The 12,612-nt window shown below is 51.7% G+C and overlaps 2 protein-coding genes and 1 pseudogene across 9 annotated transcripts in view; 2 read left to right on the top strand and 1 right to left on the bottom strand.

The window, feature by feature from the left end:
- The window catches only part of SLC7A1 (solute carrier family 7 member 1), an 87,253-nt gene extending 81,518 nt beyond the window's left edge, over positions 1–5,735 (top strand). For all 4 annotated transcript variants that reach the window (XM_054446535.2, XM_063650731.1, XM_063650730.1 and 1 more), the window contains one exon: positions 551–5,735. In XM_054446535.2, the coding sequence (XP_054302510.1) occupies positions 551–654 (104 nt within the window). In that variant the 3' untranslated portion in view covers positions 655–5,735. The remainder of the gene's footprint in view (positions 1–550) is intronic.
- On the top strand, positions 3,452–5,735 carry LOC129011503 (uncharacterized; annotated as a pseudogene).
- Positions 4,972–12,612, bottom strand: part of MTUS2 (microtubule associated scaffold protein 2) — a 703,857-nt gene continuing 696,216 nt past the window's right edge. For all 5 annotated transcript variants that reach the window (XM_054446532.2, XM_054446530.2, XM_054446533.2 and 2 more), the window contains one exon: positions 4,972–12,183. In XM_054446532.2, coding sequence (XP_054302507.2) covers positions 11,970–12,183 — 214 coding nt within the window. In that variant the 3' untranslated portion in view covers positions 4,972–11,969. The remainder of the gene's footprint in view (positions 12,184–12,612) is intronic.

Raw genomic sequence — 12,612 nt, 5'->3', positions numbered from 1 at the left:
GGTTAGAAGCATAGGTCCTGGACCCACCCTGGAGTCCTGCGTGCAGGAACAGGCTGTGGACTCCTGTGTGAAGTCCATTCCTGGGGCTCAGTGTCTCCTGCAGTCTGATGCTCAGTTATGTGGAGAAAACGGGCAGTGGGACTGTCCAGGCTGAGAGCCTGGAGACCTCCAGCACCTGTGGGAAACCCCATCTCCATAGTGCACATTCCCGATACTCTCGTGGCCTCAGGGGACATCAGGGGGTTAAGCTGAAGGACCCGGCGGCTTCTGGTGGCCCTGGGCCAGCTGCTCTGTCTGCTCAGGAAACACCGCAGCATAAGGCCATCCAGAGGAATGTAGGGCTTTGCCAGATGTCGAAGCAGACAGTGGCCTTTGTGTGGCAGCTGCTCCAGATGTGGAAAGGTCACAAGGGCCGCTGGCTGCAGGCTCATGCCAGGCAGGGGCAGGCCGCCTGAGAGGGTTTGCTGTGGGACCACCCTGGGCTCTGAGCCCTGCCTGCGGTGGTGCAACCGGCGCTCTGTTCACGCCCGTCTCCGCTGTCGGCCCACAGGTTTCATCATCTACTTTGGCTACGGCCTGTGGCACAGCGAGGAGGCGTCCCTGGATGCCGACCAAGCAAGGACTCCTGACGGCAACTTGGACCAGTGCAAGTGACGCACAGCCCCGCCCCCCGGAGGTGGCAGCAGCCCCAAGGGACGCCCCCAGAGGACCGGGAGGCACCCCACCCTCCCCACCAGTGCAACAGAAACCACCTGCATCCACACCCTCACTGCAGCCGAAGGTGCAATTACTTGACCTGAAGCCCCAGCCCACCCTTGGCTCTGCAGCCGGTTCTCCAGGCCCTGGTCACCTCCAGACAGCTGCCTGGCCGGGGCCACTAGGCTGCGGCTGGCCACTGTGTCTCCTCACTTCTCTGAACAAAGCAGTTCCTCCCCTACCAGCTCAGCCCAAGCTGCCGCAGCCTCAGGCTGAATGGAGGTCACCTTCTCTCCTTATCTTGGGAACCAGGCCTTCCTCCTGGGGACTGTTCTGGGATTGAAATTGTGCATACTCCAAACTTTCACAGCCATCTTCCCGCTCAGCCCCAGACACCCAGCAATCAAGCCAGATGAGTACCACAAAACAGTGTGTCCCCAGCAGCTCCCCACCCCAGAGCCAAACGACAGTAGTGCACTTAAAAAGGAAAATCAGGCCTGTTGTCCTCCTGTTGCATTCAGATGGGTCATTAGGGCCAGACCTTGCCTGCCCCTTGGCTTCTCAGGGCTTTGCTCTGACACCATGACAGCTGCCCAGGGCTGGGCAGCAGGGCCGAGGGCAGCTGGCTCCTCTCAAATGAGGAAGAAGGGATCACTCCCATTAGGGCCTGCTTTGCTTATGCATGTGTGTGCACATGTATGTAAACCAGGGACCTTCTTCAGCTCATGGCCTCCAGGCCTGGGCCAGTTCTTGCTGCTCCTGCCGTCTCCCCCGACTGGCTGTGTCCTGAGTAACTGGAACATGAGACTGTATCTGCAGGACTGGCCCCATGGTGGCCGAGTTAGACGTCTGTTTCCTGTGAGTCACCACCGTTCACTCAGTCTTGCCCTCCCATGCTTTGGAGCCAGTTTGGTGGCTCCTGTAAGGTTCTCAAGGCTGGTGGCAGCTCAGTCTGGGGTCAGGACATGTCGGGGTCATGCTTTTCTGGCCCTGAGATGAGCTGTCTGGCCTCTCTGTGACATGATGAAATTGAAATCAATCCACAGTCCATGAAATTGTGACACTCCACCAGATTAAGTTAGGGCATAACATTAACTTGGAAATGGCCACGTCATCACCCCTGCGGCTGTCCTATTGCTGAGATGCGTGGGTCGCGGGGGAGGTGATTTCCAGGCATATTGCTGTCCCTTTTGTGTATCTGTCATTCGGATGCTTCGGACCCCACGCCTCTGCAAGTGGGAGAGACCCGAGCATCCTCCCCACCCCCATAGCTCCAGTGCACTCCACCCCCACCTGTCTTGCCTGGGTCGGGGCCTGCGGCCAGCACCATTTCACACACAGTCCTTGTAGATAGAAGCCAGAGGAAACCTGAACGTGAGTGGAGCGTTCCACTGAGTCTACTTCAGGAGACAGAAGGCTCGTGCTGATGGGGGAGGGAGAGGGACGTGGGCATTTTGGACACCAGGGGAAATGGAAATGCTGCTTTCAAAACTTAGTTTCCTTTCCATTTCTTCCTAGTCTGGCCTTTGACACAAATCTGGTAGACAGAAGCCTGATAAATTGAGGGCACTTGTGTCCTCCCTGTGCCCCAGAAGGTTCTCAGCGAGAAGGGCAAGAATTTGTGAATACGCCAGCGGAGGGCGGGTGGACGGCCATGGGCTGGGCCTCCGTATCAGGCCTGCCACCTTGCTGGGAGCTTTATTCTGATCTCATTTTGAATGTTCCAGAGGGAGCATCATAAGAGCCCAGAGCTCCGGTTTCCAAAGAGTGGTATTGACATTTATGGAGATTGGTGTTGTAACATATTTTGATAAATACTAACTTATTTTGTTGGGGTTTTGGTTGTCTCTTGTCTTAGGACCTGGTAGTTATTTGCTTGATTTTTTTTTTCCGTTATTTTCTACATAGGCAAAGAGAACTCGAGGGATAGACAGTCTTCAAGAAAAGTGAAGTGGTGGGAGAGAATTGCTTTTTTTTTTTTTTTTTTTATTTTCTCTATTCTTTCTGGCTGAAATTTCCGTGCAAGACAGCACCCAATAGACTATTTAGAGTTGACATTTGACATTTCGGTGGGCGCCATGGATCATTTTGTAGATTGAGAAGGTGTGTCTCCCCTGCTCTGAGTCTCATCATGAGAGTGTGCTGACAGCTGGGAGTCTGTGGCCTTCCTCACACAGAGGCCTTAAAGCTGGACACAGAAGCACGCCTAGGCTGGGCAGGGATGGGATCCCCCCGTGCCCCCTCCTTAGAGGATGGGCTTCCTAGTTAGGAAAGGACACGTGGGGGTGCCTTGCGTAATAGTTCACTGGTCACCGTGCTTTTATGAGTAGTGTTTTTGTGCAGTTGCCAGGGGTTTTCTCTCTGTGTGCCAGGGGAGTGATTTAAGCAATGGTGTCTGGAGTAAGCCTCACAATTTTAATAGACTTTTTTCTTATCATATCCCTCATTTCTTTCCCTGAAATAAAAATACACACAAGCAAAAAAAAAAAAAGATAGTTTCACATCTCTTAGTTCCCTTGCCCAAACAAGAATATTCTTAGTTCCGCTGGCCAGGATTTTCCTACATAGTCAGAACTTACACATTACTAGAGGCACACCCACCAAGGAGTATTGGGTCTACTTTTATCTGTGCACCAGCCACAAATAAATACCCGCATTGGAAAGACCCATTTGTGATGGATAAACATCCCTTCCTGTCTCCCACAACCCCTATGACTGCCCTGCATGGGTTCATGACCTCTGAAGGCCCAAATTCATGAAGCAGCAAACCCAGCAGATCTCCACCCCCCTGCCTCAGGACCTCTGCTGAAGAGGGGGATGAAGTGGGTCTCCAGGGAGGCAGCGGGGGCCTTGTTGGCAGCTGGCTCAGGAGCCGGCTTACAGGAGGGCAGCTCTGCAGTTGGGAGGGGCACCATCCGGAGGAGACCAGGCCTCTACACACCCCCCACTCTACTTATCATCCTTGCTCACACCCCTTGGCCAAGGCTTTGTGCATCGGGATTTATTTTTCTAAATGAAGAGGTCAGAGTGATAGATGCATTTTCCCCAGGCTGTCTCAGAAAGGTCGCTAAATGTATACTGTTGTCAGAATTGCTGAGATCTCCCCCCACTTTTGGTTTTTGCAGCAGCAAAAACTCTTTCCACTGCGACTTCTTTTCTCTCTGTCAGGCAACCAGCCACCTGGTCCCTTGTGCTGACGCTAGCACAGTGGCCAGGATCCGACACGAGTCCAGGGGTGACCGCAGCATGGTGGGGGCAGCGGGCTTCTCCACCTACCCCAGCCACCAAGGCCCTGACGCACTGCCTCCTGCACCTTCAGCACATCCGTGTGTACAGCTGGAAGGGTACATGGTCCGCCCACCTTTGTCCAGACGGGTGGAAACGCTGATGATACCAGCTCCTCCCTGCCGTGCCCCTGCCAAGGAGCAGGCATTGTGAACTGGCTGGTATTTGCAGTCCCACGTGGTATGGCCTCCAGCCCAACCCACGGTGGAGACTGGAGACAGGGCAATGAGTCCTGGTGGGGGGCACGTGGACACGCCCCATAGGGGCCCCACCCAGACTTACAGGCAAGGTCCTGGGCACTGCGCGATGCAGGACTCAATGCTAAAGCAAGCCTGCCTGGCTCTGTGCCAGGGCCCCTCTTCTGATTCACACATCCCATTTTTACACAGACCCTTCCTTCTTAATAAAGGCTGACAGTTCTGTTGGCAGCCAAGAACCCACACGATGAAGACAGGGAGTGAGGGGCCTTCGTGCCCAACTCCAGCACAGCTGCGTTACGGGGTGTGTGAGAGGCATGTTCGTGTCTGTGCGCTGGTGGTCTCGTGAGACAGTTCCGAGGATGGGGAGATTGCCGGGTGGTGGGGACCTGAGGCTTGTGTGTGGAACTGAGGCAGAGTTCGCCTGCAGACGGATCTGGATATACGTTATGTAGAATTGTTACGTGTAATTTAAAATACATCGTCATGAGAAGATTATATGTAAGGCTCTGAAGGGAGGGGGAGATGTACATTCTGCCAGGCTCCTGTGGACCTTATCCAAGTCATGAAATTGATCACTGTTGATCCAGCGGTGCAAGAAGCTACACTCCATGTGTCCTCACGCTTATGACTCCTAATGGATTTTTAAGGCAAAAAATGTCAGCCGACTCCATCTTCACCCCTCGATTCCTCGAGTCCAGCCTGTCTGTGCCAGTGCTTCACTGAGCCACAATGCTCTCGCCATCGGGACCCGGCTGGGCCTGGAGTCTCGGGGCACAGTTACCATGGAGCCCTCCTGGGTCATTCTACAAATGTGCTGAGTGCCAGCTGAAACCCACAGGAGATGGAGTACCTTGGTCAAGCTTAAAGAGAAGATTTTTCTCAGGGTATTTATTAGTGTGTCCAGCAGGGTCAGGAAGCAGGATGGAAAGGTGCATTCAGACTGTTAATTTATTAACAAGGCAAATGATTTTGTGTTTCTTGATGACAGACTATTAAGTTTGGGACTTATTTTCCCATTTGAGAAGTTATAATATATATTTAAGATAAGTTTCCTGCTTAAGTTGTGCCTTTCAGCTTCAACGAGTTTAAGGAGCACTAAGGGTAATGATACCAATGAGGGTTGGTTTATTATCAAACCTGAATAGCTGTGGTTTCTCCAGTGAATATTTTCTTCTACTGAACATGGAGCCATTATTAAGAGTTGTGTGTTTTTTATTATGTACATTTGTATATTTTTTTGCTTGTTTGATGTTCTATTTTTCTAATAGTTTTCTCATAGTTTCTTAAAGTTGTGATACTAGATTTAGTTTCCGATGCTAACTGCAAATCAGGTTGGTCTCTGCTGGGTCTCTCCTGCTTTTATTTTACTTTAAGGACAAGTGTAGTTTTCGTCCACCACCTTTCAAAAAATGTGAAACTGCCCTGCCTCCCCTTTTTGCTAACAACACTGCGTACATTGACAACTTCCTACCATACTTTATGTTGTAAAATCAAACTATTTTGTGGTACATTATCTCATGCTTCTGCAAATTCTAATAAATTCTATGGCTTCCATGTGCATGGTGTGATCTCAAGAATCCTAGCAGGTCTCTCCTAGGACCCAGGCCTGGCAGTGCCCCATGGAGAGTTCCAGATCCCGCTCTGCTCCCCCACAGCCCGTAACTTTAGTCCTATCTTCTCACTTTCTTGTAGCCATTTGGGGAAAATCCTTATTCCAACAATTTGAGCCTCAACCAGAGAATCCCTTGAGCCCCCATTTTGGATCTCTGATACTGTCTGCAATTTGGCTTTAGGGTCACAGAGGTCTTCCTTCCAACCAAGCCATAGGGGTAAAGCAGCTCAGAGGCTGCCGGTTGTCAGGCATTTGCTGAAGGACTTAGTCTCCGGCAACAAAACGCCCTCGCCCGTTGCCGCCCCAGCCTGTGCTGGCCTGCACACACACTATCCTGTTTGTTAGAGGGAGCAGAGTGCATGCAGGGCGGAGGGGCTGTGGGGGAGTGTAGCTATCCTGGTAATTGTTACTATCTCACTCCCTCAACTCCCTTGAGAAAGGATCCATTTTTTTGCACTAGAGGCAAATTCAGTCAAGTGGGCCTTAATTCCCAGACAGTAAAAGGCAGTGATTCACAGCGGCTATACCAGAAGATCTGCTGCCCAGAAGATAAGGTTTGACCTTTGAGTTTTGTCAGCTGATGGATGGTGCTGAAAGCAGACACCCAGGAGCTGTGCGGAGGGGAAGGCAGGCGAGCTGCTCTCCGGGCCCCAGCGTGCCTATGATCTGGAATATGTGATGAGCATCTGCACCTGAAAGCATCATGCACATTTCGTGTTCCTTGGCCACACTGAGAGCCAGACCACAGAGCTTGCGCGGTGGGTAAGCAAGATGTGCAGCGTGCCCCTGGGACACAGGTTGGGAGTGGTCTCTGGCCTGGCCCAGTGTAGTTACTGCGGGAGGTTCTGCTGATGCAGAACCTGATTCACAAAAGGGGCCAGCTTCGCAAAGCAGCCCAGAGAGCTTGATAGGTTTCAGAATTGGGAAATAAGCACGGGGCATGCCTTGTTCCTGGATTTTTGTATGTGTCCTATAGGAAGGCGACCTCTGGTCCCTAAGGATGACTTTGAGCCAAGTGCAAGGTGGACCTCAGTTCCTGCAGCGCCACACTGCCACCTAGTGGCTACTGCTTGGTGCCACACAGGCAGCTTGAAAAGGCTGTGCCAAGTCTTTGAGCAGTCTCTTCAAAAACCCTGACCAGTGGCTCCTCAAGGTCCCGTGGGGCGATGCCAGGCTGGAGGCTTGAGGGGCACCACCTGGAGAAAGTTTTCCCTTGCACAGTTTGGTTATGAAGCACCTCTGGTCATTAAAAAACTGCCCCCAAATGGCATTCGCAGCAACAAGGAAGCCTGTGGAGCCATGGCCTGGGGTGCTGGCCTGACTTCCAACTTCAGCCCAGCCCTTACACCACACAGACCTGGGCAGGGTCTGAGGCTGCAGCAGGGAGGGCTGGAACCAACTACAGATAATCCCATCAGCCCCGGTTCAAAGGGAACACCAGTTTTACCAAATTAAGCCTGTCCACTCAGCCATAAATACAGCCATTTAAAAAACACAATGTGAGGAAAAGTCTTCAGGAATGAAACAGGCAGTGTGTTTGCTGATGAGGGGAACAGCTTTTTGGCTCCTGGTGTGGCTGAGCACTTAATCCCAGTGGATTTGAGACTGCATGGGGAAGAAAAAGCTGTGCTGGGTGGGACTTCGCCATGGATGCTTTTAAATTCTCCTTAAAACAACGCACCTGATGAGTGCCAGATGGTTCAGAACCGCTGTTCCCACAGTGCAGGAGGAGGGACGAAGCCCAGTGCCTGCCGTGTGAATTTGGCAGTGCAGTCATGTGAGAAGCCGCTATGCACAGCCAGCAGCTGCGTGGCAGGTGCTCTCTTCGTGTCTGTGGTGTGAGTGCCTTAGAGGGAGGAGGCATGGGCACCCAGGAGGTCTGTACACATACAAGGGACAGGGCCATCTGAGCTCGGAGCTGCAGGGCATCCCGACCCTGCCTGGCGCTGGCACTGGGAAAAACTTCCCGACTTAGTGAGCGAGGAAGATTGGACTGCATCATCATGCTGCGGTGAGAGTGACCCAAGCCTGGCCCTCAGAAACACCAGATGTCTGTCTTGGTTTTATTTTATGAGATTTGGGGCAAGAGGTTTGAGAGATGCAGACTGGCTAACAAAAACGTATTTAGCAAATTTAATTTAAGTGAATTAACATGCTCTGTCTTAAGCACCAGAATGGCTTACCAGCCTTCGGGATTGTGGGGTGTGTGTGTGTGTGTGTGTGTGTGTGTGTGTGTGTGTGTGTGTGTGTATTTAAGCGTTTGACAGACTCTCAGGTGGGCAGGATCCTCCTCACCGCTTGGTGGTCATGGATGAGGTGACAGGGTGCAATCCCAGAGTCATTGCTCGAAGCATACACACTGATGCAGCAATGGCTTTGAGAACATCCTTCAACTCCAATCACAGGTGGGAAGCTGGCCAACCATTTGGTTTCCACCTGTGCTTAACTCCATAACTCCCTTCTTGCTAGGGGGATGCAAGTCTCCCACGAAGGGAGAGCCAGGCTCTCAGGGCTCCTTGGCACAGAGGAAGTCAGTGAGTGAGGTGACTTCTAGAGTCTCCTCTGCCTACTGCAAATGAGCTGGTGAAGGGGACACCATTCTCCATGGATGGTGGAAAGCTGGCTCTAACCTCACCTCCTGCTCGTGCTGGTGGCTGCCACCCATTTGCTCCTTTGTTACGTGGAGGGCTGCCACCTGCCTTGTTTACCGCATAAGGTAGGGTAAGGACAATGGGAGGGGGTCATTATGAAAGTGAAGGGTGCTCAGGACACCCCAAAAGAAACAAACAGGTTAGGACACGTGGCCAGATAGATTATTAATAACTAGATTGCCATTGATACACTGGGATGACCCAGAGGTGGCCCTGGGGTGTTCCCTGTGAGGTCCGGAAGTGAATTGTGTGTCTACAAAGGGTCTGTTGTTCACTACTTGTTCAGGAGGGACTTGCTGATCTCCCTAAAATAGCTGCCACTCCCACAAACTCTGCAAAACCACCACAGGGAACCTGCGAACCCAGCTGTCTCCATTGTGACGGTGCCAGACACCTGTGGGACACTCTGAGGTCGAGCTGGCTAAACCGGCTGCAGCCCAAACTGAAGGCCATCGGGATGGGGGGAGCAAGCACTTTCAGGTCGAAATGAGTGAATGACCTTTTATGTCCTCCTTCCAGCCAACTCCAGCGCACCCGGCCTTGCAGAGCAGAGGCACTGAGCTCCCACGTCCAGGGGAGGGGCTGCTCAAGACTCCAGGCTGGAGGGGTGGGCGTAGGGACCTGGGACCTGCTGAGTCAGGGGAGAGGGGGTCTCTAGACTTCTCTCACGGACCATCACCCAACCCCGGCACACACAGAAAAGGGGTCCAGCCTGCAAATGCCACCCCCCTTGCCTCCCTGCCTGGGATCCCCAGCCTGAGAGGGATAGGTCTCCAGTTACATCAAGTAGATATCGCAGGAAGTCCCTCAAGTTTATTTTAATAGGCTTTAGAGTTAAACACAAATATGCAACACAAACTGTAGGGTCAGGAAAAGGGATGTTGTGACCCCATTCATTCAACTAATCATGGCCAGAGCTGCCCCCACCCCCATCCATTCTGACATCCAGCCAGAACCTTGTCCCAGCATGTGGTGGGCAGGGGCGGCGGTGGGGGCAGGCCGCCCATGCATCTCCCAAATGCCATGAAGAGACAGGTGGTATCTGGTGGGTCTGTCTGAGGCAGGTGCGGAGGCTGCAGCATCCGAACGTGGAAACATCGCTCCAGCCTGGAAGGGGACAGAGGCAGACGCCACGTGGAGAGAAATCCAAATTCTGATGGTGTGGGGGGTGGAAGAATCGAGAAGGAGGCACAGCAGCTGCCGCCCCATGTGTTTCGGGAGCGGTGATGGCTCAGATGAGGAGCCATACATGATGGGTGTCCGTAACAAAAGAAAAAAAAAACCACGAAGCCAGGGCCACGTGGAAATTAGCTCAAGTACCCAAGGTCAGGGCGGGTTAGGGCAAAGCTCTCACCGAAGTCCACCTAATGAGGAATTACTTAGTGCTAACAATGCTACAACTCTGACCACAGCAGCCTAATACATTGTACCACGTTCTAGCATCACACGGAAGTCAGTATTGCTGTGTAACTGCGTTTAGCAGGTGCGGCTATGTAAGCGGTTCCTAATTCGGACAGCTAAGCTGTAACTGAATTTGTGTTCGCAGGTTGTGCCTGCTACTGGAATAAATACTTGTGTATTTAGTCAATGTGGCATGATCTACTCTAATGGAATGCCCAACTCAATATCACAGTATCATGCAGAGCCACTAAAGCAAAGAGAAATGGTGGTGTTTCCATGTGGATTTACTGTGTACATCCCCAGAAGGAGCAAGACCCTTGGAGGTTGGCTGGAGATGCACCTGAGGCCCGGAAGCCCAGCTTGGACTCATGCTAGGGCCAGGGACCATGTCTGCCTTCATGTTGGCCACACGTGTGCCGAGTAGGTATGCCCTGGACAAGCCGACCCCGTCCGCAGGCTGTTTCTTCCCCGTTCCATGGCTCCGGCCCCTGCAGGACCCCCTCATGGTTCTTCTTGCCTTGGGCATACTCAAAGACAGGCCTGTGCTCTGGACAATTCTGGGGGGTCTCAGGGAGAAAGCGCAGGGTCTTTGTCGCATACAGGAAACAAGGGCATCATTATCATCACCATATCTGTTAAAACTACTTCTTCCTTTTGTGTATCATGCTCCTAATCTTCCATACCACTATATGAGTACTGTTCATATCCTAATTCTACTATTTTAGAGACAGATGCCAGTCCAGGAGCTGGTGCCTCCTGGCTGGCTGTTTCACTGGGCTCCTCTGTTTGGGAGAACCTTCTGGGTCTAAGATGGGAGCACGGTCAGCAGTAGCGTTGCCTGATCATCCAGCAGGAAGTGGAAGTGGGTTTCTGGGTGGTCATGTGATGATCTAGCACAGCTCAGAACTGGTCCCCCAGAACAGAAATGGTGTTTTTTTCTGGAAGCCCCTGCTAGAACCCCTCAGCCATCTCAATGTGCAGTGAAGGGGTTGAGTTGTAGAACCAAACTGAAGGGGGACTGCTATGAAATGGGGGCCTGAGGGTCCTATTTCAACGAGTTGATCATTTACAGCATCGCATCAGAGTGAACCACATGGAAAGCTGGAGTGATGTTCCCCCTCTGTGCCTGGTCAAAATACAGACCTTGGCAGCAATTTCCTTCATGAGGATGGAGCGTGAATGGGCGCAGTCATCTGCAAGGTCATCCTCACTCTTACTCAAAGGTCATGCTCTGCCATGTTTTCCGGAGGGTGCAACAATAGCTTAATGACCGAGTCTGAGATGCCATTTAGGAAAAAAGCAAAACTTGTGTTTACAAGACTATTAGAGGTGAGTCACTGTCATGAGTAACATCTGCAAAACTGCTAAACCCCCGTAGAGTTTCCCACTGCTCTCCCTTATCTGCTCATGACAGGAGTATCAATAATTAAAACTTGCGAATGGAATAATAGTGATCTCACATCATGTTGACTAAGAAGCTGATTGTTCCAAAGGCAGTTACCGTTCACAAATAGCTGGTGTTCGTGTTAAAGAGAGTACCACTTGGTGGTGAGTTGAAAGGCGCTTCTTCTCTGTATCTTTTTTTTTTCCTTTTTCTATTTTGGGTAGAAATATTCCTGGGAAGCTAGATAGAAATGCATTTTCATTTCCCAATAATTCTTAGGCACAAGTTAGAAAACTGCTGACCTTCACTAAAATATGTCAGCACTTCATGTTATAAAAAATGAAATTCAGAACCGCAGCATGTGTATATACGTATATCTAAATATACACACATATCGGTGCAGTACACAATGATTATTCAATGTATATTGAAAACTGAGCTTTTTGTAACTAACCTGAAATTCTGCAGTGAAAGTTCATTGCTCAAGAACAACTGCAAGTGTCTTTCTTTTGGCTCTAACTATGGTAAAACGTTTGCACATCAGACTTTACCATTTACACGTTCTTAAGTGCCAACATCAGGGCAGTCTTACACGGGGATCAGAGGAGGACGCGCCTAGTATGCATTCGCAGCTACTGAGCATGCGCACAGGGCCAGCTCCGGCGGCACCGGGTCAGTGCTCCCTCAGGGTGGAGACCGGAGGACGAGAAGCCGGAGCTCCCGCAGGCCGTGTAGTGGCGTCATCTGGGTGTTGTGCTGACTCTGGCCGGAGAGGAGGGCCCCGAGGAGGAGCCGCGGTAAACGGGAGATGTGGGCGAGAGTTTAATCGGACTGGTCGGGTCCCCAGTTTGGAGCTTCCAAAGCAGCTCTTCATTGGTTCGGCTCAATCTCTTCTTCTCCTGGGTTTCCTTCTCAACATATTCCTGGAGGTTAGCATTTTCCTCCGACAGCTGTCTGCATGGGCACAATGACAAATAAGTAGCAATCATGCTAGTGGACACTGAACCTGAGGTCAGGACAATGGTGTGGGGAAAAGGGAGGAGGCCATGATGCCCGCAGGGAGAACAGGGACCAGGGTGACCCAGTGACCAAGAACTTTGGTTGAATCATGATTTCCATTTGGCCCAATGACACATCTGTTCCCAGAGCCTCTCTGGTCAATACCCATCATCTCACAGCCCCTCTGCCCGGTCAGGGGAGGCACTGGCTGTCCACTGGACAGAGCAAAGGCCAGCGACTGAAAGGAGGGAAGTGGAGAGCTGGAGTGGGTATGCTGCCCGGAGGCTCCGAAAGGAGAGACAGCCGTGCAGCTGGCAATTGACAATGACAACAGCACAAGAGCAGCGACAAGCCGCGGGCCTTCCTGAGACTGCCAGGAAGCTG

This window comes from Pongo pygmaeus, chromosome 14 (assembly GCF_028885625.2).
Source record: "Pongo pygmaeus isolate AG05252 chromosome 14, NHGRI_mPonPyg2-v2.0_pri, whole genome shotgun sequence".
NCBI classification, from domain to species: domain Eukaryota; kingdom Metazoa; phylum Chordata; class Mammalia; order Primates; family Hominidae; genus Pongo; species Pongo pygmaeus.
Note: the sequence above shows the minus strand (reverse complement) of the source record. Positions and strands in the feature narration are given on the sequence as shown.